At 51.0% G+C, this 19,713-nt stretch overlaps 1 protein-coding gene across 1 annotated transcript in view; it reads right to left on the bottom strand.

Moving 5' to 3' along the window:
• The window catches only part of LOC146682323 (uncharacterized), a 44,841-nt gene that overhangs the window by 22,877 nt on the left and 2,251 nt on the right, over positions 1-19,713 (bottom strand). Inside the window, exons 2-8 of the mRNA XM_085446919.1 lie at positions 10,570-11,345; positions 8,392-8,997; positions 6,877-7,422; positions 5,269-6,081; positions 3,093-4,179; positions 1,116-2,897; positions 64-1,001 (exon numbers count right to left, since the gene is read on the bottom strand). Coding sequence (XP_085303045.1) covers positions 64-1,001; positions 1,116-2,897; positions 3,093-4,179; positions 5,269-6,081; positions 6,877-7,422; positions 8,392-8,997; positions 10,570-11,345 — 6,548 coding nt within the window. The remainder of the gene's footprint in view (positions 1-63; positions 1,002-1,115; positions 2,898-3,092; positions 4,180-5,268; positions 6,082-6,876; positions 7,423-8,391; positions 8,998-10,569; positions 11,346-19,713) is intronic.

Below are 19,713 nucleotides of genomic sequence, written 5' to 3'. Positions count from 1 at the left end.
TGTAGTTGTTGTTGGAGCAGTTGTAGTTGTTGTCGCTGCAACTGTGGTTGTTGTTGGAGCAGCTGTGGTTGTTGTCGCTGCAGTTGTGGTTGTTGTTGGAGCAGTTGTGGTTGTTGTCGCTGCAACTGTGGTTGTTGTTGGAGCAACTGTGGTTGTTGTTGGAGCAGCTGTGGTTGTTGTCGCTGCAGCTGTGGTTGTTGTTGGAGCAGCTGTGGTTGTTGTCGCTGCAACTGTGGTTGTTGTTGGAGGAGCGGTAGTTGTTGTCGCTGCAGTTGTGGTTGTTGTTGGAGCAGCTGTGGTTGTTGTCGCTGCAACTGTGGTTGTTGTTGGAGCAGCTGTAGTTGTTGTCGCTGCAGTTGTGGTTGTTGTTGGAGGAGCTGTGGTTGTTGTCGCTGGAACTGTGGTTGTTGTCGCTGCAACTGTGGTTGTTGTTGGAGCAGCTGTAGTTGTTGTTGGAGCAGCTGTGGTTGTTGTTGGAGGAGCTGTGGTTGTTGTTGGAGCAGCTGTAGTTGTTGTTGGAGCAGTTGTTGTTGTTGTCGCTGCAACTGTGGCTGTTGTCGCTGCAACTGTGGTTGTTGTTGGAGCAGCTGTAGTTGTTGTCGCTGCAGTTGTGGTTGTTGTTGGTGCAGCTGTGGTTGTTGTCGCGGCAGCTGTGGTTGTTGTTGGAGGAGCTGTGGTTGTTGTTGGAGCAGCTGTAGTTGTTGTTGGAGGAGCTGTGGTTGTTGTTGGAGGAGCTGTGGTTGTTGTCGCTGCAACTGTGGTTGTTGTTGGAGGAGCTGTGGTTGTTGTTGGAGCAGCTGTAGTTGTTGTTGGAGGAGCTGTGGTTGTTGTTGGAGGAGCTGTGGTTGTTGTCGCTGCAACTGTGGTTGTTGTTGGAGCAGCTGTGGTTGTTGTCGCTGCAACTGTGGTTGTTGTCGCTGCAACTGTGGTTGTTGTTGGAGCAGCTGTGGTTGTTGTCGCTGCAGTTGTGGTTGTTGTTGGAGCAGCTGTGGTTGTTGTCGCTGCAGTTGTGGTTGTTGTTGGTGCAGCTGTGGTTGTTGTCGCTGCAACTGTGGTTGTTGTTGGAGCAACTGTGGTTGTTGTTGGAGCAGTTGTAGTTGTTGTCGCGGCAGCTGTGGTTGTTGTTGGAGGAGCTGTGGTTGTTGTTGGAGCAGCTGTAGTTGTTGTTGGAGGAGCTGTGGTTGTTGTTGGAGGAGCTGTGGTTGTTGTCGCTGCAACTGTGGTTGTTGTTGGAGCAGCTGTGGTTGTTGTTGGAGCAGCTGTGGTTGTTGTCGCTGCAACTGTGGTTGTTGTCGCTGCAACTGTGGTTGTTGTTGGAGCAGCTGTAGTTGTTGTCGCTGCAGTTGTGGTTGTTGTTGGAGCAGCTGTGGTTGTTGTTGGAGGAGCTGTGGTTGTTGTTGGAGGAGCTGTGGTTGTTGTTGGAGGAGCTGTGGTTGTTGTCGCTGCAACTGTGGTTGTTGTTGGAGCAGCTGTGGTTGTTGTTGGAGGAGCTGTGGTTGTTGTTGGAGGAGCTGTGGTTGTTGTCGCTGCAACTGTGGTTGTTGTTGGAGCAGCTGTGGTTGTTGTCGCTGCAACTGTGGTTGTTGTCGCTGCAACTGTGGTTGTTGTTGGAGCAGCTGTAGTTGTTGTCGCTGCAGTTGTGGTTGTTGTTGGAGCAGCTGTGGTTGTTGTTGGAGCAGCTGTGGTTGTTGTCGCTGCAGTTGTGGTTGTTGTTGGAGCAGCTGTGGTTGTTGTTGGAGCAGTTGTAGTTGTTGTCGCGGCAGCTGTAGTTGTTGTTGGAGCAGCTGTAGTTGTTGTTGGAGCAGTTGTGGTTGTTGTCGCTGCAACTGTGGTTGTTGTTGGAGCAGCTGTGGTTGTTGTCGCTGCAACTGTGGTTGTTGTTGGAGCAGCTGTGGTTGTTGTCGCTGCAACTGTGGTTGTTGTTGGAGCAGCTGTGGTTGTTGTCGCTGCAACTGTGGTTGTTGTTGGAGCAGCTGTGGTTGTTGTCGCTGCAACTGTGGTTGTTGTCGCTGCAACTGTGGTTGTTGTTGGAGCAGCTGTAGTTGTTGTCGCTGCAGTTGTGGTTGTTGTTGGAGCAGCTGTGGTTGTTGTCGCTGCAACTGTGGTTGTTGTTGGAGAAGCTGTGGTTGTTGTTGGAGCAGTTGTGGTTGTTGTCGCTGCAACTGTGGTTGTTGTTGGAGCAGCTGTGGTTGTTGTCGCTGCAGTTGTGGTTGTTGTTGGAGCAACTGTGGTTGTTGTTGGAGCAACTGTGGTTGTTGTTGGAGCAGCTGTGGTTGTTGTCGCTGCAGCTGTGGTTGTTGTTGGAGCAGCTGTGGTTGTTTTTGGAGCAGTTGTAGTTGTTGTCGCGGCAGCTGTGGTTGTTGTTGGAGGAGCTGTGGTTGTTGTTGGAGCAGCTGTAGTTGTTGTCGCTGCAGTTGTGGTTGTTGTTGGAGCAGCTGTGGTTGTTGTCGCTGCAACTGTGGTTGTTGTTGGAGAAGCTGTGGTTGTTGTTGGAGGAGCTGTGGTTGTTGTTGGAGCAGCTGTAGTTGTTGTCGCTGCAGTTGTGGTTGTTGTTGGAGGAGCTGTGGTTGTTGTCGCGGCAGCTGTGGTTGTTGTTGGAGGAGCTGTGGTTGTTGTTGGAGGAGCTGTAGTTGTTGTTGGAGCGGTTGTGGTTGTTGTTGGAGCAACTGTGGTTGTTGTTGGAGCAGTTGTAGTTGTTGTCGCTGCAACTGTGGTTGTTGTTGGAGGAGCTGTGGTTGTTGTCCCGGCAGCTGTGGTTGTTGTTGGAGCAGCTGTGGTTGTTGTCGCTGCAACTGTGGTTGTTGTTGGAGCAACTGTGGTTGTTGTTGGAGCAGTTGTAGTTGTTGTCGCGGCAGCTGTGGTTGTTGTTGGAGGAGCTGTGGTTGTTGTTGGAGCAGCTGTAGTTGTTGTTGGAGCAGTTGTAGTTGTTGTCGCTGCAACTGTGGTTGTTGTTGGAGCAACTGTGGTTGTTGTTGGAGGAGCTGTGGTTGTTGTTGGAGGAGCTGTGGTTGTTGTTGGAGCAGCTGTAGTTGTTGTTGGAGCAGTTGTAGTTGTTGTCGCTGCAACTGTGGTTGTTGTTGGAGCAGCTGTAGTTGTTGTCGCTGCAGTTGTGGTTGTTGTTGGAGCAGCTGTGGTTGTTGTCGCTGCAACTGTGGTTGTTGTCGCTGCAACTGTGGTTGTTGTCGCTGCAACTGTGGTTGTTGTTGGAGCAGCTGTGGTTGTTGTCGCTGCAGTTGTGGTTGTTGTTGGAGGAGCTGTGGTTGTTGTCGCGGCAGCTGTGGTTGTTGTTGGAGGAGCTGTGGTTGTTGTTGGAGAAGCTGTAGTTGTTGTTGGAGCGGTTGTAGTTGTTGTCGCTGCAACTGTGGTTGTTGTTGGAGCAACTGTGGTTGTTGTTGGAGCAGCTGTGGTTGTTGTTGGAGGAGCTGTGGTTGTTGTCGCTGCAGTTGTGGTTGTTGTTGGAGCAGCTGTGGTTGTTGTCGCTGCAACTGTGGTTGTTGTTGGAGCACCTGTGGTTGTTGTCGCTGCAACTGTGGTTGTTGTTGGAGCAGCTGTGGTTGTTGTCGCTGCAACTGTGGTTGTTGTTGGAGCAGCTGTGGTTGTTGTCGCTGCAGTTGTGGTTGTTGTTGGAGCAGCTGTGGTTGTTGTTGGAGCAGCTGTGGTTGTTGTCGCTGCAGTTGTGGTTGTTGTTGGAGAAAATGTGGTTGTTGTTGGAGCAACTGTGGTTGTTGTCGCTGCAGCTGTGGTTGTTGTTGGAGCAGCTGTGGTTGTTGTTGGAGCAGTTGTAGTTGTTGTCGCGGCAGCTGTGGTTGTTGTTGGAGCAGCTGTGGTTGTTGTCGCTGCAACTGTGGTTGTTGTTGGAGCAGCTGTAGTTGTTGTCGCTGCAGTTGTGGTTGTTGTTGGAGGAGCTGTGGTTGTTGTCGCGGCAGCTGTGGTTGTTGTTGGAGGAGCTGTGGTTGTTGTTGGAGAAGCTGTAGTTGTTGTTGGAGCGGTTGTGGTTGTTGTTGGAGCAACTGTGGTTGTTGTTGGAGCAGTTGTAGTTGTTGTCGCTGCAACTGTGGTTGTTGTTGGAGGAGCTGTGGTTGTTGTCCCGGCAGCTGTGGTTGTTGTTGGAGCAGCTGTGGTTGTTGTCGCTGCAACTATGGTTGTTGTTGGAGCAACTGTGGTTGTTGTTGGAGCAGTTGTAGTTGTTGTCGCGGCAGCTGTGGTTGTTGTTGGAGGAGCTGTGGTTGTTGTTGGAGCAGCTGTAGTTGTTGTTGGAGCAGTTGTAGTTGTTGTCGCAGTTGTAGTTGTTGTCGCTGCAACTGTGGTTGTTGTTGGAGCAACTGTGGTTGTTGTTGGAGGAGCTGTGGTTGTTGTTGGAGGAGCTGTGGTTGTTGTTGGAGCAGCTGTAGTTGTTGTTGGAGCAGTTGTAGTTGTTGTCGCTGCAACTGTGGTTGTTGTTGGAGCAGCTGTGGTTGTTGTCGCTGCAACTGTGGTTGTTGTCGCTGCAACTGTGGTTGTTGTTGGAGCAGCTGTGGTTGTTGTCGCTGCAGTTGTGGTTGTTGTTGGAGCAACTGTGGTTGTTGTTGGAGCAACGGTGGTTGTTGTTGGAGCAGCTGTGGTTGTTGTCGCTGCAGCTGTGGTTGTTGTTGGAGCAGCTGTGGTTGTTGTTGGAGCAGTTGTAGTTGTTGTCGCGGCAGCTGTGGTTGTTGTTGGAGGAGCTGTGGTTGTTGTTGGAGCAGCTGTAGTTGTTGTCGCTGCAGTTGTGGTTGTTGTTGGAGGAGCTGTGGTTGTTGTAGCGGCAGCTGTGGTTGTTGTTGGAGGAGCTGTGGTTGTTGTTGGAGAAGCTGTAGTTGTTGTTGGAGCGGTTGTGGTTGTTGTTGGAGCAACTGTGGTTGTTGTTGGAGCAGTTGTAGTTGTTGTCGCTGCAACTGTGGTTGTTGTTGGAGGAGCTGTGGTTGTTGTCCCGGCAGCTGTGGTTGTTGTTGGAGCAGCTGTGGTTGTTGTCGCAACTGTGGTTGTTGTTGGAGCAGTTGTAGTTGTTGTCGCGGCAGCTGTGGTTGTTGTTGGAGGAGCTGTGGTTGTTGTTGGAGCAGCTGTAGTTGTTGTTGGAGCAGTTGTAGTTGTTGTCGCTGCAACTGTGGTTGTTGTTGGAGCAACTGTGGTTGTTGTTGGAGGAGCTGTGGTTGTTGTTGGAGGAGCTGTGGTTGTTGTTGGAGCAGCTGTAGTTGTTGTTGGAGCAGTTGTAGTTGTTGTCGCTGCAACTGTGGTTGTTGTTGGAGCAGCTGTAGTTGTTGTCGCTGCAGTTGTGGTTGTTGTTGGAGCAGCTGTGGTTGTTGTCGCTGCAACTGTGGTTGTTGTTGGAGCAGCTGTGGTTGTTGTCGCTGCAACTGTGGTTGTTGTCGCTGCAACTGTGGTTGTTGTTGGAGCAGCTGTGGTTGTTGTCGCTGCAACTGTGGTTGTTGTCGCTGCAACTGTGGTTGTTGTTGGAGCAGCTGTGGTTGTTGTTGGAGCAGCTGTGGTTGTTGTCGCTGCAGTTGTGGTTGTTGTTGGAGCAACTGTGGTTGTTGTCGGAGGAGCTGTGGTTGTTGTTGGAGGAGCTGTGGTTGTTGTTGGAGCAGCTGTAGTTGTTGTTGGAGCAGTTGTAGTTGTTGTCGCTGCAACTGTGGTTGTTGTTGGAGCAGCTGTGGTTGTTGTCGCTGCAGTTGTGGTTGTTGTTGGAGCAGCTGTGGTTGTTGTCGCTGCAACTGTGGTTGTTGTCGCTGCAACTGTGGTTGTTGTTGGAGCAGCTGTGGTTGTTGTCGCTGCAGTTGTGGTTGTTGTTGGAGGAGCTGTGGTTGTTGTCGCGGCAGCTGTGGTTGTTGTTGGAGGAGCTGTGGTTGTTGTTGGAGAAGCTGTAGTTGTTGTTGGAGCGGTTGTAGTTGTTGTCGCTGCAACTGTGGTTGTTGTTGGAGCAACTGTGGTTGTTGTTGGAGCAGCTGTGGTTGTTGTTGGAGGAGCTGTGGTTGTTGTCGCTGCAGCTGTGGTTGTTGTTGGAGCAGCTGTGGTTGTTGTCGCTGCAACTGTGGTTGTTGTTGGAGCAGCTGTGGTTGTTGTCGCTGCAACTGTGGTTGTTGTTGGAGCAGCTGTGGTTGTTGTCGCTGCAACTGTGGTTGTTGTTGGAGCAGCTGTAGTTGTTGTCGCTGCAGTTGTGGTTGTTGTTGGAGCAGTTGTGGTTGTTGTTGGAGAAAATGTGGTTGTTGTTGGAGCAACTGTGGTTGTTGTTGGAGCAGCTGTGGTTGTTGTCGCTGCAGCTGTGGTTGTTGTTGGAGCAGCTGTGGTTGTTGTTGGAGCAGTTGTAGTTGTTGTCGCGGCAGCTGTGGTTGTTGTTGGAGCAGCTGTGGTTGTTGTCGCTGCAACTGTGGTTGTTGTTGGAGCAGCTGTAGTTGTTGTCGCTGCAGTTGTGGTTGTTGTTGGAGGAGCTGTGGTTGTTGTCGCGGCAGCTGTGGTTGTTGTTGGAGGAGCTGTGGTTGTTGTTGGAGAAGCTGTAGTTGTTGTTGGAGCGGTTGTGGTTGTTGTTGGAGCAACTGTGGTTGTTGTTGGAGCAGTTGTAGTTGTTGTCGCTGCAACTGTGGTTGTTGTTGGAGGAGCTGTGGTTGTTGTCCCGGCAGCTGTGGTTGTTTTTGGAGCAACTGTGGTTGTTGTTGGAGCAGTTGTAGTTGTTGTCGCGGCAGCTGTGGTTGTTGTTGGAGGAGCTGTGGTTGTTGTTGGAGGAGCTGTGGTTGTTGTTGGAGCAGCTGTAGTTATTGTCTCTGCAACTGTAGTTGTTGTCGCTGCAGTTGTGGTTGGAGCAGCTGTGGTTGTTGTCGCTGCAACTGTGGTTGTTGTTGGAGCAGCTGTGGTTGTTGTCGCTGCAACTGTGGTAGTTGTTGTCGCTGCAGTTGTGGTTGTTGTTGGAGGAGCTGTGGTTGTTGTTGGAGCAGCTGTGGTTGTTGTCGCTGCAGTTGTGGTTGTTGTTGGAGCAGCTGTGGTTGTTGTCGCTGCAGTTGTGGTTGTTGTTGGAGCAGCTATGGTTGTTGTCGCTGCAACTGTGGTTGTTGTTGGAGCAGCTGTGGTTGTTGTCGCTGCAACTGTGGTTGTTGTCGCTGCAACTGTGGTTGTTGTCGCTGCAACTGTGGTTGTTGTTGGAGCAGCTGTGGTTGTTGTCGCTGCAACTGTGGTTGTTGTTGGAGCAGCTGTGGTTGTTGTCGCTGCAACTGTGGTTGTTGTTGGAGCAGCTGTGGTTGTTGTCGCTGCAACTGTGGTTGTTGTCGCTGCAACTGTGGTTGTTGTTGGAGCAGCTGTAGTTGTTGTCGCTGCAGTTGTGGTTGTTGTTGGAGCAGCTGTGGTTGTTGTCGCTGCAACTGTGGTTGTTGTTGGAGAAGCTGTGGTTGTTGTTGGAGCAGTTGTGGTTGTTGTCGCTGCAACTGTGGTTGTTGTTGGAGCAGCTGTGGTTGTTGTCGCTGCAGTTGTGGTTGTTGTTGGAGCAACTGTGGTTGTTGTTGGAGCAACTGTGGTTGTTGTTGGAGCAGCTGTGGTTGTTGTCGCTGCAGCTGTGGTTGTTGTTGGAGCAGCTGTGGTTGTTTTTGGAGCAGTTGTAGTTGTTGTCGCGGCAGCTGTGGTTGTTGTTGGAGGAGCTGTGGTTGTTGTTGGAGCAGCTGTAGTTGTTGTCGCTGCAGTTGTGGTTGTTGTTGGAGCAGCTGTGGTTGTTGTCGCTGCAACTGTGGTTGTTGTTGGAGAAGCTGTGGTTGTTGTTGGAGGAGCTGTGGTTGTTGTTGGAGCAGCTGTAGTTGTTGTCGCTGCAGTTGTGGTTGTTGTTGGAGGAGCTGTGGTTGTTGTCGCGGCAGCTGTGGTTGTTGTTGGAGGAGCTGTGGTTGTTGTTGGAGGAGCTGTAGTTGTTGTTGGAGCGGTTGTGGTTGTTGTTGGAGCAACTGTGGTTGTTGTTGGAGCAGTTGTAGTTGTTGTCGCTGCAACTGTGGTTGTTGTTGGAGGAGCTGTGGTTGTTGTCCCGGCAGCTGTGGTTGTTGTTGGAGCAGCTGTGGTTGTTGTCGCTGCAACTGTGGTTGTTGTTGGAGCAACTGTGGTTGTTGTTGGAGCAGTTGTAGTTGTTGTCGCGGCAGCTGTGGTTGTTGTTGGAGGAGCTGTGGTTGTTGTTGGAGCAGCTGTAGTTGTTGTTGGAGCAGTTGTAGTTGTTGTCGCTGCAACTGTGGTTGTTGTTGGAGCAACTGTGGTTGTTGTTGGAGGAGCTGTGGTTGTTGTTGGAGGAGCTGTGGTTGTTGTTGGAGCAGCTGTAGTTGTTGTTGGAGCAGTTGTAGTTGTTGTCGCTGCAACTGTGGTTGTTGTTGGAGCAGCTGTAGTTGTTGTCGCTGCAGTTGTGGTTGTTGTTGGAGCAGCTGTGGTTGTTGTCGCTGCAACTGTGGTTGTTGTCGCTGCAACTGTGGTTGTTGTCGCTGCAACTGTGGTTGTTGTTGGAGCAGCTGTGGTTGTTGTCGCTGCAGTTGTGGTTGTTGTTGGAGGAGCTGTGGTTGTTGTCGCGGCAGCTGTGGTTGTTGTTGGAGGAGCTGTGGTTGTTGTTGGAGAAGCTGTAGTTGTTGTTGGAGCGGTTGTAGTTGTTGTCGCTGCAACTGTGGTTGTTGTTGGAGCAACTGTGGTTGTTGTTGGAGCAGCTGTGGTTGTTGTTGGAGGAGCTGTGGTTGTTGTCGCTGCAGTTGTGGTTGTTGTTGGAGCAGCTGTGGTTGTTGTCGCTGCAACTGTGGTTGTTGTTGGAGCACCTGTGGTTGTTGTCGCTGCAACTGTGGTTGTTGTTGGAGCAGCTGTGGTTGTTGTCGCTGCAACTGTGGTTGTTGTTGGAGCAGCTGTGGTTGTTGTCGCTGCAGTTGTGGTTGTTGTTGGAGCAGCTGTGGTTGTTGTTGGAGCAGCTGTGGTTGTTGTCGCTGCAGTTGTGGTTGTTGTTGGAGAAAATGTGGTTGTTGTTGGAGCAACTGTGGTTGTTGTCGCTGCAGCTGTGGTTGTTGTTGGAGCAGCTGTGGTTGTTGTTGGAGCAGTTGTAGTTGTTGTCGCGGCAGCTGTGGTTGTTGTTGGAGCAGCTGTGGTTGTTGTCGCTGCAACTGTGGTTGTTGTTGGAGCAGCTGTAGTTGTTGTCGCTGCAGTTGTGGTTGTTGTTGGAGGAGCTGTGGTTGTTGTCGCGGCAGCTGTGGTTGTTGTTGGAGGAGCTGTGGTTGTTGTTGGAGGAGCTGTGGTTGTTGTTGGAGCGGTTGTGGTTGTTGTTGGAGCAACTGTGGTTGTTGTTGGAGCAGTTGTAGTTGTTGTCGCTGCAACTGTGGTTGTTGTTGGAGGAGCTGTGGTTGTTGTCCCGGCAGCTGTGGTTGTTGTTGGAGCAGCTGTGGTTGTTGTCGCTGCAACTATGGTTGTTGTTGGAGCAACTGTGGTTGTTGTTGGAGCAGTTGTAGTTGTTGTCGCGGCAGCTGTGGTTGTTGTTGGAGGAGCTGTGGTTGTTGTTGGAGCAGCTGTAGTTGTTGTTGGAGCAGTTGTAGTTGTTGTCGCAGTTGTAGTTGTTGTCGCTGCAACTGTGGTTGTTGTTGGAGCAACTGTGGTTGTTGTTGGAGGAGCTGTGGTTGTTGTTGGAGGAGCTGTGGTTGTTGTTGGAGCAGCTGTAGTTGTTGTTGGAGCAGTTGTAGTTGTTGTCGCTGCAACTGTGGTTGTTGTTGGAGCAGCTGTGGTTGTTGTCGCTGCAACTGTGGTTGTTGTCGCTGCAACTGTGGTTGTTGTTGGAGCAGCTGTGGTTGTTGTCGCTGCAGTTGTGGTTGTTGTTGGAGCAACTGTGGTTGTTGTTGGAGCAACGGTGGTTGTTGTTGGAGCAGCTGTGGTTGTTGTCGCTGCAGCTGTGGTTGTTGTTGGAGCAGCTGTGGTTGTTGTTGGAGCAGTTGTAGTTGTTGTCGCGGCAGCTGTGGTTGTTGTTGGAGGAGCTGTGGTTGTTGTTGGAGCAGCTGTAGTTGTTGTCGCTGCAGTTGTGGTTGTTGTTGGAGGAGCTGTGGTTGTTGTAGCGGCAGCTGTGGTTGTTGTTGGAGGAGCTGTGGTTGTTGTTGGAGAAGCTGTAGTTGTTGTTGGAGCGGTTGTGGTTGTTGTTGGAGCAACTGTGGTTGTTGTTGGAGCAGTTGTAGTTGTTGTCGCTGCAACTGTGGTTGTTGTTGGAGGAGCTGTGGTTGTTGTCCCGGCAGCTGTGGTTGTTGTTGGAGCAGCTGTGGTTGTTGTCGCAACTGTGGTTGTTGTTGGAGCAGTTGTAGTTGTTGTCGCGGCAGCTGTGGTTGTTGTTGGAGGAGCTGTGGTTGTTGTTGGAGCAGCTGTAGTTGTTGTTGGAGCAGTTGTAGTTGTTGTCGCTGCAACTGTGGTTGTTGTTGGAGCAACTGTGGTTGTTGTTGGAGGAGCTGTGGTTGTTGTTGGAGGAGCTGTGGTTGTTGTTGGAGCAGCTGTAGTTGTTGTTGGAGCAGTTGTAGTTGTTGTCGCTGCAACTGTGGTTGTTGTTGGAGCAGCTGTAGTTGTTGTCGCTGCAGTTGTGGTTGTTGTTGGAGCAGCTGTGGTTGTTGTCGCTGCAACTGTGGTTGTTGTTGGAGCAGCTGTGGTTGTTGTCGCTGCAACTGTGGTTGTTGTCGCTGCAACTGTGGTTGTTGTTGGAGCAGCTGTGGTTGTTGTCGCTGCAACTGTGGTTGTTGTCGCTGCAACTGTGGTTGTTGTTGGAGCAGCTGTGGTTGTTGTTGGAGCAGCTGTGGTTGTTGTCGCTGCAGTTGTGGTTGTTGTTGGAGCAACTGTGGTTGTTGTCGGAGGAGCTGTGGTTGTTGTTGGAGGAGCTGTGGTTGTTGTTGGAGCAGCTGTAGTTGTTGTTGGAGCAGTTGTAGTTGTTGTCGCTGCAACTGTGGTTGTTGTTGGAGCAGCTGTGGTTGTTGTCGCTGCAGTTGTGGTTGTTGTTGGAGCAGCTGTGGTTGTTGTCGCTGCAACTGTGGTTGTTGTCGCTGCAACTGTGGTTGTTGTTGGAGCAGCTGTGGTTGTTGTCGCTGCAGTTGTGGTTGTTGTTGGAGGAGCTGTGGTTGTTGTCGCGGCAGCTGTGGTTGTTGTTGGAGGAGCTGTGGTTGTTGTTGGAGAAGCTGTAGTTGTTGTTGGAGCGGTTGTAGTTGTTGTCGCTGCAACTGTGGTTGTTGTTGGAGCAACTGTGGTTGTTGTTGGAGCAGCTGTGGTTGTTGTTGGAGGAGCTGTGGTTGTTGTCGCTGCAGCTGTGGTTGTTGTTGGAGCAGCTGTGGTTGTTGTCGCTGCAACTGTGGTTGTTGTTGGAGCAGCTGTGGTTGTTGTCGCTGCAACTGTGGTTGTTGTTGGAGCAGCTGTGGTTGTTGTCGCTGCAACTGTGGTTGTTGTTGGAGCAGCTGTAGTTGTTGTCGCTGCAGTTGTGGTTGTTGTTGGAGCAGTTGTGGTTGTTGTTGGAGAAAATGTGGTTGTTGTTGGAGCAACTGTGGTTGTTGTTGGAGCAGCTGTGGTTGTTGTCGCTGCAGCTGTGGTTGTTGTTGGAGCAGCTGTGGTTGTTGTTGGAGCAGTTGTAGTTGTTGTCGCGGCAGCTGTGGTTGTTGTTGGAGCAGCTGTGGTTGTTGTCGCTGCAACTGTGGTTGTTGTTGGAGCAGCTGTAGTTGTTGTCGCTGCAGTTGTGGTTGTTGTTGGAGGAGCTGTGGTTGTTGTCGCGGCAGCTGTGGTTGTTGTTGGAGGAGCTGTGGTTGTTGTTGGAGAAGCTGTAGTTGTTGTTGGAGCGGTTGTGGTTGTTGTTGGAGCAACTGTGGTTGTTGTTGGAGCAGTTGTAGTTGTTGTCGCTGCAACTGTGGTTGTTGTTGGAGGAGCTGTGGTTGTTGTCCCGGCAGCTGTGGTTGTTTTTGGAGCAACTGTGGTTGTTGTTGGAGCAGTTGTAGTTGTTGTCGCGGCAGCTGTGGTTGTTGTTGGAGGAGCTGTGGTTGTTGTTGGAGGAGCTGTGGTTGTTGTTGGAGCAGCTGTAGTTATTGTCTCTGCAACTGTAGTTGTTGTCGCTGCAGTTGTGGTTGGAGCAGCTGTGGTTGTTGTCGCTGCAACTGTGGTTGTTGTTGGAGCAGCTGTGGTTGTTGTCGCTGCAACTGTGGTAGTTGTTGTCGCTGCAGTTGTGGTTGTTGTTGGAGGAGCTGTGGTTGTTGTTGGAGCAGCTGTGGTTGTTGTCGCTGCAGTTGTGGTTGTTGTTGGAGCAGCTGTGGTTGTTGTCGCTGCAGTTGTGGTTGTTGTTGGAGCAGCTATGGTTGTTGTCGCTGCAACTGTGGTTGTTGTTGGAGCAGCTGTGGTTGTTGTCGCTGCAACTGTGGTTGTTGTCGCTGCAACTGTGGTTGTTGTCGCTGCAACTGTGGTTGTTGTTGGAGCAGCTGTAGTTGTTGTTGTTGGAACTGCCGTTGTGGTTGTTGGAGCAGCAGTTGTGGTTGTTGTTGGGGCAGATGTAGTTGTTGTCGCTGCAACTGTGGTTGTTGTTGGAGCAGCTGTGGTTGTTGTTGGAGGAGTTGTGGTTGTTGTTGGAGCAGCTGTAGTTGTTGTTGGAGGAGCTGTGGTTGTTGTTGGAGCAACTGTGGTTGTTGTTGGAGCAGCTGTGGTTGTTGTTGGAGCAGCTGTGGTTGTTGTTGGAGGAGCTGTGGTTGTTGTTGGAGCAGCTGTAGTTGTTGTTGGAGCAGTTGTAGTTGTTGTCGCTGCAACTGTGGTTGTTGTTGGAGCAACTGTGGTTGTTGTTGGAGCAGTTGTAGTTGTTGTCGCGGCAGCTGTGGTTGTTGTTGGAGGAGCTGTGGTTGTTGTTGGAGCAGCTGTAGTTGTTGTTGGAGCAGTTGTAGTTGTTGTCGCTGCAACTGTGGTTGTTGTTGGAGCAACTGTGGTTGTTGTTGGAGCAGTTGTAGTTGTTGTCGCTGCAACTGTGGTTGTTGTCGCTGCAACTGTGGTTGTTGTCGCTGCAACTGTGGTTGTTGTTGGAGCAGCTGTGGTTGTTGTTGGAGCAGCTGTAGTTGTTGTTGGAGCAGTTGTAGTTGTTGTCGCGGCAGCTGTGGTTGTTGTTGGAGGAGCTGTGGTTGTTGTTGGAGCAGCTGTAGTTGTTGTTGGAGCAGTTGTAGTTGTTGTTGGAGCAACAGTGGTTGTTGTTGGAGCAACTGTGGTTGTTGTTGGAGCAACTGTGGTTGTTGTTGGAGCAGTTGTAGTTGTTGTCGCTGCAACTGTGGTTGTTGTCGCTGCAACTGTGGTTGTTGTTGGAGCAGCTGTGGTTGTTGTTGGAGGAGCTGTGGTTTTTGTTGGAGCAGCTGTAGTTGTTGTTGGAGCAGTTGTAGTTGTTGTCGCTGCAACTGTGGTTGTTGTTGGAGCAGCTGTAGTTGTTGTCGCTGCAGTTGTGGTTGTTGTTGGAGCAGCTGTGGTTGTTGTCGCTGCAACTGTGGTTGTTGTTGGAGCAGCTGTAGTTGTTGTCGCTGCAGTTGTGGTTGTTGTTGGAGCAGCTGTGGTTGTTGTCGCTGCAACTGTGGTTGTTGTTGGAGCAACTGTGGTTGTTGTTGGAGCAGTTGTAGTTGTTGTCGCGGCAGCTATGGTTGTTGTTGGAGGAGCTGTGGTTGTTGTTGGAGCAGCTGTAGTTGTTGTCGCTGCAACTGTGGTTGTTGTTGGAGCAGTGGTTGTTGTTGGAGCAGCTGTGGTTGTTGTTGGAGGAGCTGTGGTTGTTGTTGGAGGAGCTGTGGTTGTTGTTGGAGGAGCTGAGGTTGTTGTTGGAGCAGCTGTAGTTGTTGTCGCTGCAGCTGTGGTTGTTGTTGGAGCAGCTGTAGTTGTTGTCGCTGCAGTTGTGGTTGTTGTTGGAGCAGTTGTAGTTGTTGTCGCTGCAACTGTGGTTGTTGTTGGAGCAACTGTGGTTGTTGTCGCTGCAGTTGTGGTTGTTGTTGGAGCAGCTGTGGTTGTTGTCGCTGCAACTGTGGTTGTTGTTGGAGCAGTTGTAGTTGTTGTCGCTGCAACTGTGGTTGTTGTTGGAGCAGCTGTAGTTGTTGTCGCTGCAGTTGTGGTTGTTGTTGGAGCAGCTGTGGTTGTTGTCGCGGCAGCTGTGGTTGTTGTTGGAGGAGCTGTGGTTGTTGTTGGAGCAGCTGTAGTTGTTGTTGGAGCAGTTGTGGTTGTTGTTGGAGCAACTGTGGTTGTTGTTGGAGCAGTTGTAGTTGTTGTCGCTGCAACTGTGGTTGTTGTCGCTGCAACTGTGGTTGTTGTCGCTGCAACTGTGGTTGTTGTCGCTGCAACTGTGGTTGTTGTTGGAGCAGCTGTGGTTGTTGTTGGAGCAGCTGTGGTTGTTGTTGGAGCAGCTGTGGTTGTTGTTGGAGGAGCTGTGGTTGTTGTTGGAGCAGCTGTAGTTGTTGTCGCTGCAGTTGTGGTTGTTGTTGGAGCAGCTGTGGTTGTTGTCGCTGCAACTGTGGTTGTTGTTGGAGGAGCGGTAGTTGTTGTCGCTGCAGTTGTGGTTGTTGTTGGAGGAGCTGTGGTTGTTGTCGCTGGAACTGTGGTTGTTGTTGGAGCAGCTGTAGTTGTTGTCGCTGCAACTGTGGTTGTTGTTGGAGCAGCTGTAGTTGTTGTTGGAGCAGCTGTGGTTGTTGTTGGAGGAGCTGTGGTTGTTGTTGGAGCAGCTGTAGTTGTTGTTGGAGCAGTTGTTGTTGTTGTCGCTGCAACTGTGGTTGTTGTTGGAGCAACTGTGGTTGTTGTTGGAGCAGTTGTAGTTGTTGTCGCGGCAGCTGTGGTTGTTGTTGGAGGAGCTGTGGTTGTTGTTGGAGCAGCTGTAGTTGTTGTTGGAGCAGTTGTAGTTGTTGTCGCTGCAACTGTGGTTGTTGTTGGAGCAACTGTGGTTGTTGTTGGAGCAGTTGTGGTTGTTGTCGCTGCAACTGTGGTTGTTGTCGCTGCAACTGTGGTTGTTGTCGCTGCAACTGTGGTTGTTGTTGGAGGAGCTGTGGTTGTTGTTGGAGCAGCTGTAGTTGTTGTTGGAGCAGTTGTAGTTGTTGTCGGGGCAGCTGTGGTTGTTGTTGGAGGAGCTGTGGTTGTTGTTGGAGCAGCTGTGGTTGTTGTTGGAGCAGTTGTAGTTGTTGTTGGAGCAACTGTGGTTGTTGTTGGAGCAACTGTGGTTGTTGTTGGAGCAGTTGTAGTTGTTGTCGCTGCAACTGTGGTTGTTGTCGCTGCAACTGTGGTTGTTGTCGGAGCAGCTGTGGTTGTTGTTGGAGGAGCTGTGGTTGTTGTTGGAGCAGCTGTAGTTGTTGTCGCTGCAACTGTGGTTGTTGTTGGAGCAGCTGTAGTTGTTGTCGCTGCAGTTGTGGTTGTTGTTGGTGCAGCTGTGGTTGTTGTCGCTGCAAGTGTGGTTGTTGTTGGAGCAACTGTGGTTGTTGTTGGAGCAGTTGTAGTTGTTGTCGCGGCAGCTGTGGTTGTTGTTGGAGGAGCTGTGGTTGTTGTTGGAGCAGCTGTAGTTGTTGTTGGAGCAGTTGTAGTTGTTGTCGCTGCAACTGTGGTTGTTGTTGGAGCAACTGTGGTTGTTGTTGGAGCAGCTGTGGTTGTTGTTGGAGGAGCTGTGGTTGTTGTTGGAGGAGCTGTGGTTGTTGTTGGAGCAGTTGTAGTTGTTGTCGCTGCAACTGTGGTTGTTGTTGGAGCAGCTGTAGTTGTTGTCGCTGCAGTTGTGGTTGTTGTTGGAGCAGCTGTGGTTGTTGTCGCTGCAACTGTGGTTGTTGTTGGAGCAGCTGTGGTTGTTGTCGCTGCAACTGTGGTTGTTGTTGGAGCAGCTGTAGTTGTTGTCGCTGCAGTTGTGGTTGTTGTTGGAGCAGCTGTGGTTGTTGTTGGAGCAGCTGTGGTTGTTGTCGCTGCAGTTGTGGTTGTTGTTGGAGCAACTGTAGTTGTTGTTGGAGCAGCTGTGGTTGTTGTCGCTGCAGCTGTGGTTGTTGTTGGAGCAGCTGTGGTTGTTGTTGGAGCAGTTGTAGTTGTTGTCGCGGCAGCTGTGGTTGTTGTTGGAGGAGCTGTGGTTGTTGTTGGAGCAGCTGTAGTTGTTGTTGGAGCAGTTGTAGTTGTTGTCGCTGCAACTGTGGTTGTTGTTGGAGCAGCTGTGGTTGTTGTCGCTGCAGTTGTGGTTGTTGTTGGAGCAGCTGTGGTTGTTGTCGCTGCAACTGTGGTTGTTGTTGGAGCAGCTGTGGTTGTTGTCGCTGCAACTGTGGTTGTTGTCGCTGCAACTGTGGTTGTTGTTGGAGCAGCTGTGGTTGTTGTCGCTGCAGTTGTGGTTGTTGTTGGAGCAACTGTGGTTGTTGTTGGAGCAGCTGTGGTTGTTGTCGCTGCAGCTGTGGTTGTTGTTGGAGCAGCTGTGGTTGTTGTTGGAGCAGTTGTAGTTGTTGTCGCGGCAGCTGTGGTTGTTGTTGGAGGAGCTGTGGTTGTTGTTGGAGCAGCTGTAGTTGTTGTTGGAGCAGTTGTAGTTGTTGTCGCTGCAACTGTGGTTGTTGTTGGAGCAGCTGTAGTTGTTGTCGCTGCAACTGTGGTTGTTGTTGGAGCAGCTGTAGTTGTTGTTGGAGCAGTTGTTGTTGTTGTCGCTGCAACTGTGGTTGTTGTTGGAGCAACTGTGGTTGTTGTTGGAGCAGTTGTAGTTGTTGTCGCGGCAGCTGTGGTTGTTGTTGGAGGAGCTGTGGTTGTTGTTGGAGCAGCTGTAGTTGTTGTTGGAGCAGTTGTAGTTGTTGTCGCTGCAACTGTGGTTGTTGTTGGAGCAACTGTGGTTGTTGTTGGAGCAGTTGTGGTTGTTGTCGCTGCAACTGTGGTTGTTGTCGCTGCAACTGTGGTTGTTGTCGCTGCAACTGTGGTTGTTGTTGGAGGAGCTGTGGTTGTTGTTGGAGCAGCTGTAGTTGTTGTTGGAGCAGTTGTAGTTGTTGTCGGGGCAGCTGTGGTTGTTGTTGGAGGAGCTGTGGTTGTTGTTGGAGCAGCTGTGGTTGTTGTTGGAGCAGCTGTGGTTGTTGTTGGAGCAGTTGTAGTTGTTGTTGGAGCAACTGTGGTTGTTGTTGGAGCAACTGTGGTTGTTGTTGGAGCAGTTGTAGTTGTTGTCGCTGCAACTGTGGTTGTTGTCGCTGCAACTGTGGTTGTTGTCGGAGCAGCTGTGGTTGTTGTTGGAGGAGCTGTGGTTGTTGTTGGAGCAGCTGTAGTTGTTGTCGCTGCAACTGTGGTTGTTGTTGGAGCAGCTGTAGTTGTTGTCGCTGCAGTTGTGGTTGTTGTTGGTGCAGCTGTGGTTGTTGTCGCTGCAACTGTGGTTGTTGTTGGAGCAACTGTGGTTGTTGTTGGAGCAGTTGTAGTTGTTGTCGCGGCAGCTGTGGTTGTTGTTGGAGGAGCTGTGGTTGTTGTTGGAGCAGCTGTAGTTGTTGTTGGAGCAGTTGTAGTTGTTGTCGCTGCAACTGTGGTTGTTGTTGGAGCAACTGTGGTTGTTGTTGGAGCAGCTGTGGTTGTTGTTGGAGGAGCTGTGGTTGTTGTTGGAGCAGCTGTAGTTGTTGTTGGAGCAGTTGTAGTTGTTGTCGCTGCAACTGTGGTTGTTGTTGGAGCAGCTGTAGTTGTTGTCGCTGCAGTTGTGGTTGTTGTTGGAGCAGCTGTGGTTGTTGTCGCTGCAACTGTGGTTGTTGTTGGAGCAGCTGTGGTTGTTGTCGCTGCAACTGTGGTTGTTGTTGGAGCAGCTGTAGTTGTTGTCGCTGCAGTTGTGGTTGTTGTTGGAGCAGCTGTGGTTGTTGTTGGAGCAGCTGTGGTTGTTGTCGCTGCAGTTGTGGTTGTTGTTGGAGCAACTGTAGTTGTTGTTGGAGCAGCTGTGGTTGTTGTCGCTGCAGCTGTGGTTGTTGTTGGAGCAGCTGTGGTTGTTGTTGGAGCAGTTGTAGTTGTTGTCGCGGCAGCTGTGGTTGTTGTTGGAGGAGCTGTGGTTGTTGTTGGAGCAGCTGTAGTTGTTGTTGGAGCAGTTGTAGTTGTTGTCGCTGCAACTGTGGTTGTTGTTGGAGCAGCTGTGGTTGTTGTCGCTGCAGTTGTGGTTGTTGTCGCTGCAGCTGTGGTTGTTGTTGGAGCAGCTGTGGTTGTTGTTGGAGCAGTTGTAGTTGTTGTCGCGGCAGCTGTGGTTGTTGTTGGAGGAGCTGTGGTTGTTGTTGGAGCAGCTGTAGTTGTTGTTGGAGCAGTTGTAGTTGTTGTCGCTGCAACTGTGGTTGTTGTTGGAGCAGCTGTAGTTGTTGTCGCTGCAGTTGTGGTTGTTGTTGGAGCAGCTGTGGTTGTTGTCGCTGCAACTGTGGTTGTTGTTGGAGCAGCTGTAGTTGTTGTCGCTGCAGTTGTGGTTGTTGTTGGAGCAGCTGTGGTTGTTGTTGGAGCAGCTGTGGTTGTTGTTGGAGCAGCTGTGGTTGTTGTCGCTGCAACTGTGGTTGTTGTTGGAGCAGCTGTGGTTGTTGTTGGAGCAGCTGTGGTTGTTGTCGCTGCAGCTGTGGTTGTTGTTGGAGCAGCTGTGGTTGTTGTTGGAGCAGTTGTAGTTGTTGTCGCGGCAGCTGTGGTTGTTGTTGGAGGAGCTGTGGTTGTTGTTGGAGCAGCTGTAGTTGTTGTTGGAGCAGTTGTAGTTGTTGTCGCTGCAACTGTGGTTGTTGTTGGAGCAGCTGTAGTTGTTGTCGCTGCAGTTGTGGTTGTTGTTGGAGCAGCTGTAGTTGTTGTCGCTGCAACTGTGGTTGTTGTTGGAGCAGCTGTGGTTGTTGTTGGAGCAGTTGTAGTTGTTGTCGCGGCAGCTGTGGTTGTTGTTGGAGGAGCTGTGGTTGTTGTTGGAGCAGCTGTGGTTGTTGTCGCTGCAGTTGTGGTTGTTGTTGGAGGAGCTGTGGTTGTTGTCGCGGCAGCTGTGGTTGTTGTTGGAGGAGCTGTGGTTGTTGTTGGAGCAGCTGTAGTTGTTGTTGGAGCAGATGTGGTTGTTGTTGGAGCAACTGTGGTTGTTGTTGGAGCAGTTGTAGTTGTTGTCGCTGCAGTTGTGGTTGTTGTTGGAGCAGCTGTGGTTGTTGTCGCTGCAACTGTGGTTGTTGTTGGAGCAGCTGTAGTTGTTGTCGCTGCAGTTGTGGTTGTTGTTGGAGGAGCTGTGGTTGTTGTCGCTGCAACTGTGGTTGTTGTTGGAGCAGCTGTGGTTGTTGTTGGAGGAGCTGTGGTTGTTGTTGGAGGAGCTGTGGTTGTTGTTGGAGGAGCTGTGGTTGTTGTCTCTGCAACTGTAGTTGTTGTCGCTGCAGTTGTGGTTGTTGTTGGAGCAGCTGTGGTTGTTGTCGCTGCAACTGTGGTTGTTGTTGGAGCAGCTGTGGTTGTTGTCGCTGCAACTGTGGTAGTTGTTGTCGCTGCAGTTGTGGTTGTTGTTGGAGCAGCTGTGGTTGTTGTTGGAGCAGCGGTAGTTGTTGTCGCTGCAGTTGTGGTTGTTGTTGGAGCAGCTGTGGTTGTTGTCGCTGCAGTTGTGGTTGTTGTTGGAGCAGCTGTGGTTGTTGTCGCTGCAACTGTGGTTGTTGTCGCTGCAGCTGTGGTTGTTGTTGGAGCAGCTGTGGTTGTTGTTGGAGGAGCTGTGGTTGTTGTTGGAGGAGCTGTGGTTGTTGTTGGAGCAGTTGTAGTTGTTGTCGCGGCAGCTGTGGTTGTTGTTGGAGCAGCTGTGGTTGTTGTTGGAGCAGCTGTAGTTGTTGTTGGAGCAGTTGTAGT

Source organism: Copadichromis virginalis, linkage group LG22 (genome assembly GCF_057382275.1).
Source record: "Copadichromis virginalis isolate Kocher_CV1m ecotype Utaka linkage group LG22, C_Virginalis_male_GT1.1, whole genome shotgun sequence".
Classification (NCBI taxonomy): Eukaryota; Metazoa; Chordata; class Actinopteri; order Cichliformes; family Cichlidae; genus Copadichromis; species Copadichromis virginalis.
Note: the sequence above shows the minus strand (reverse complement) of the source record. Positions and strands in the feature narration are given on the sequence as shown.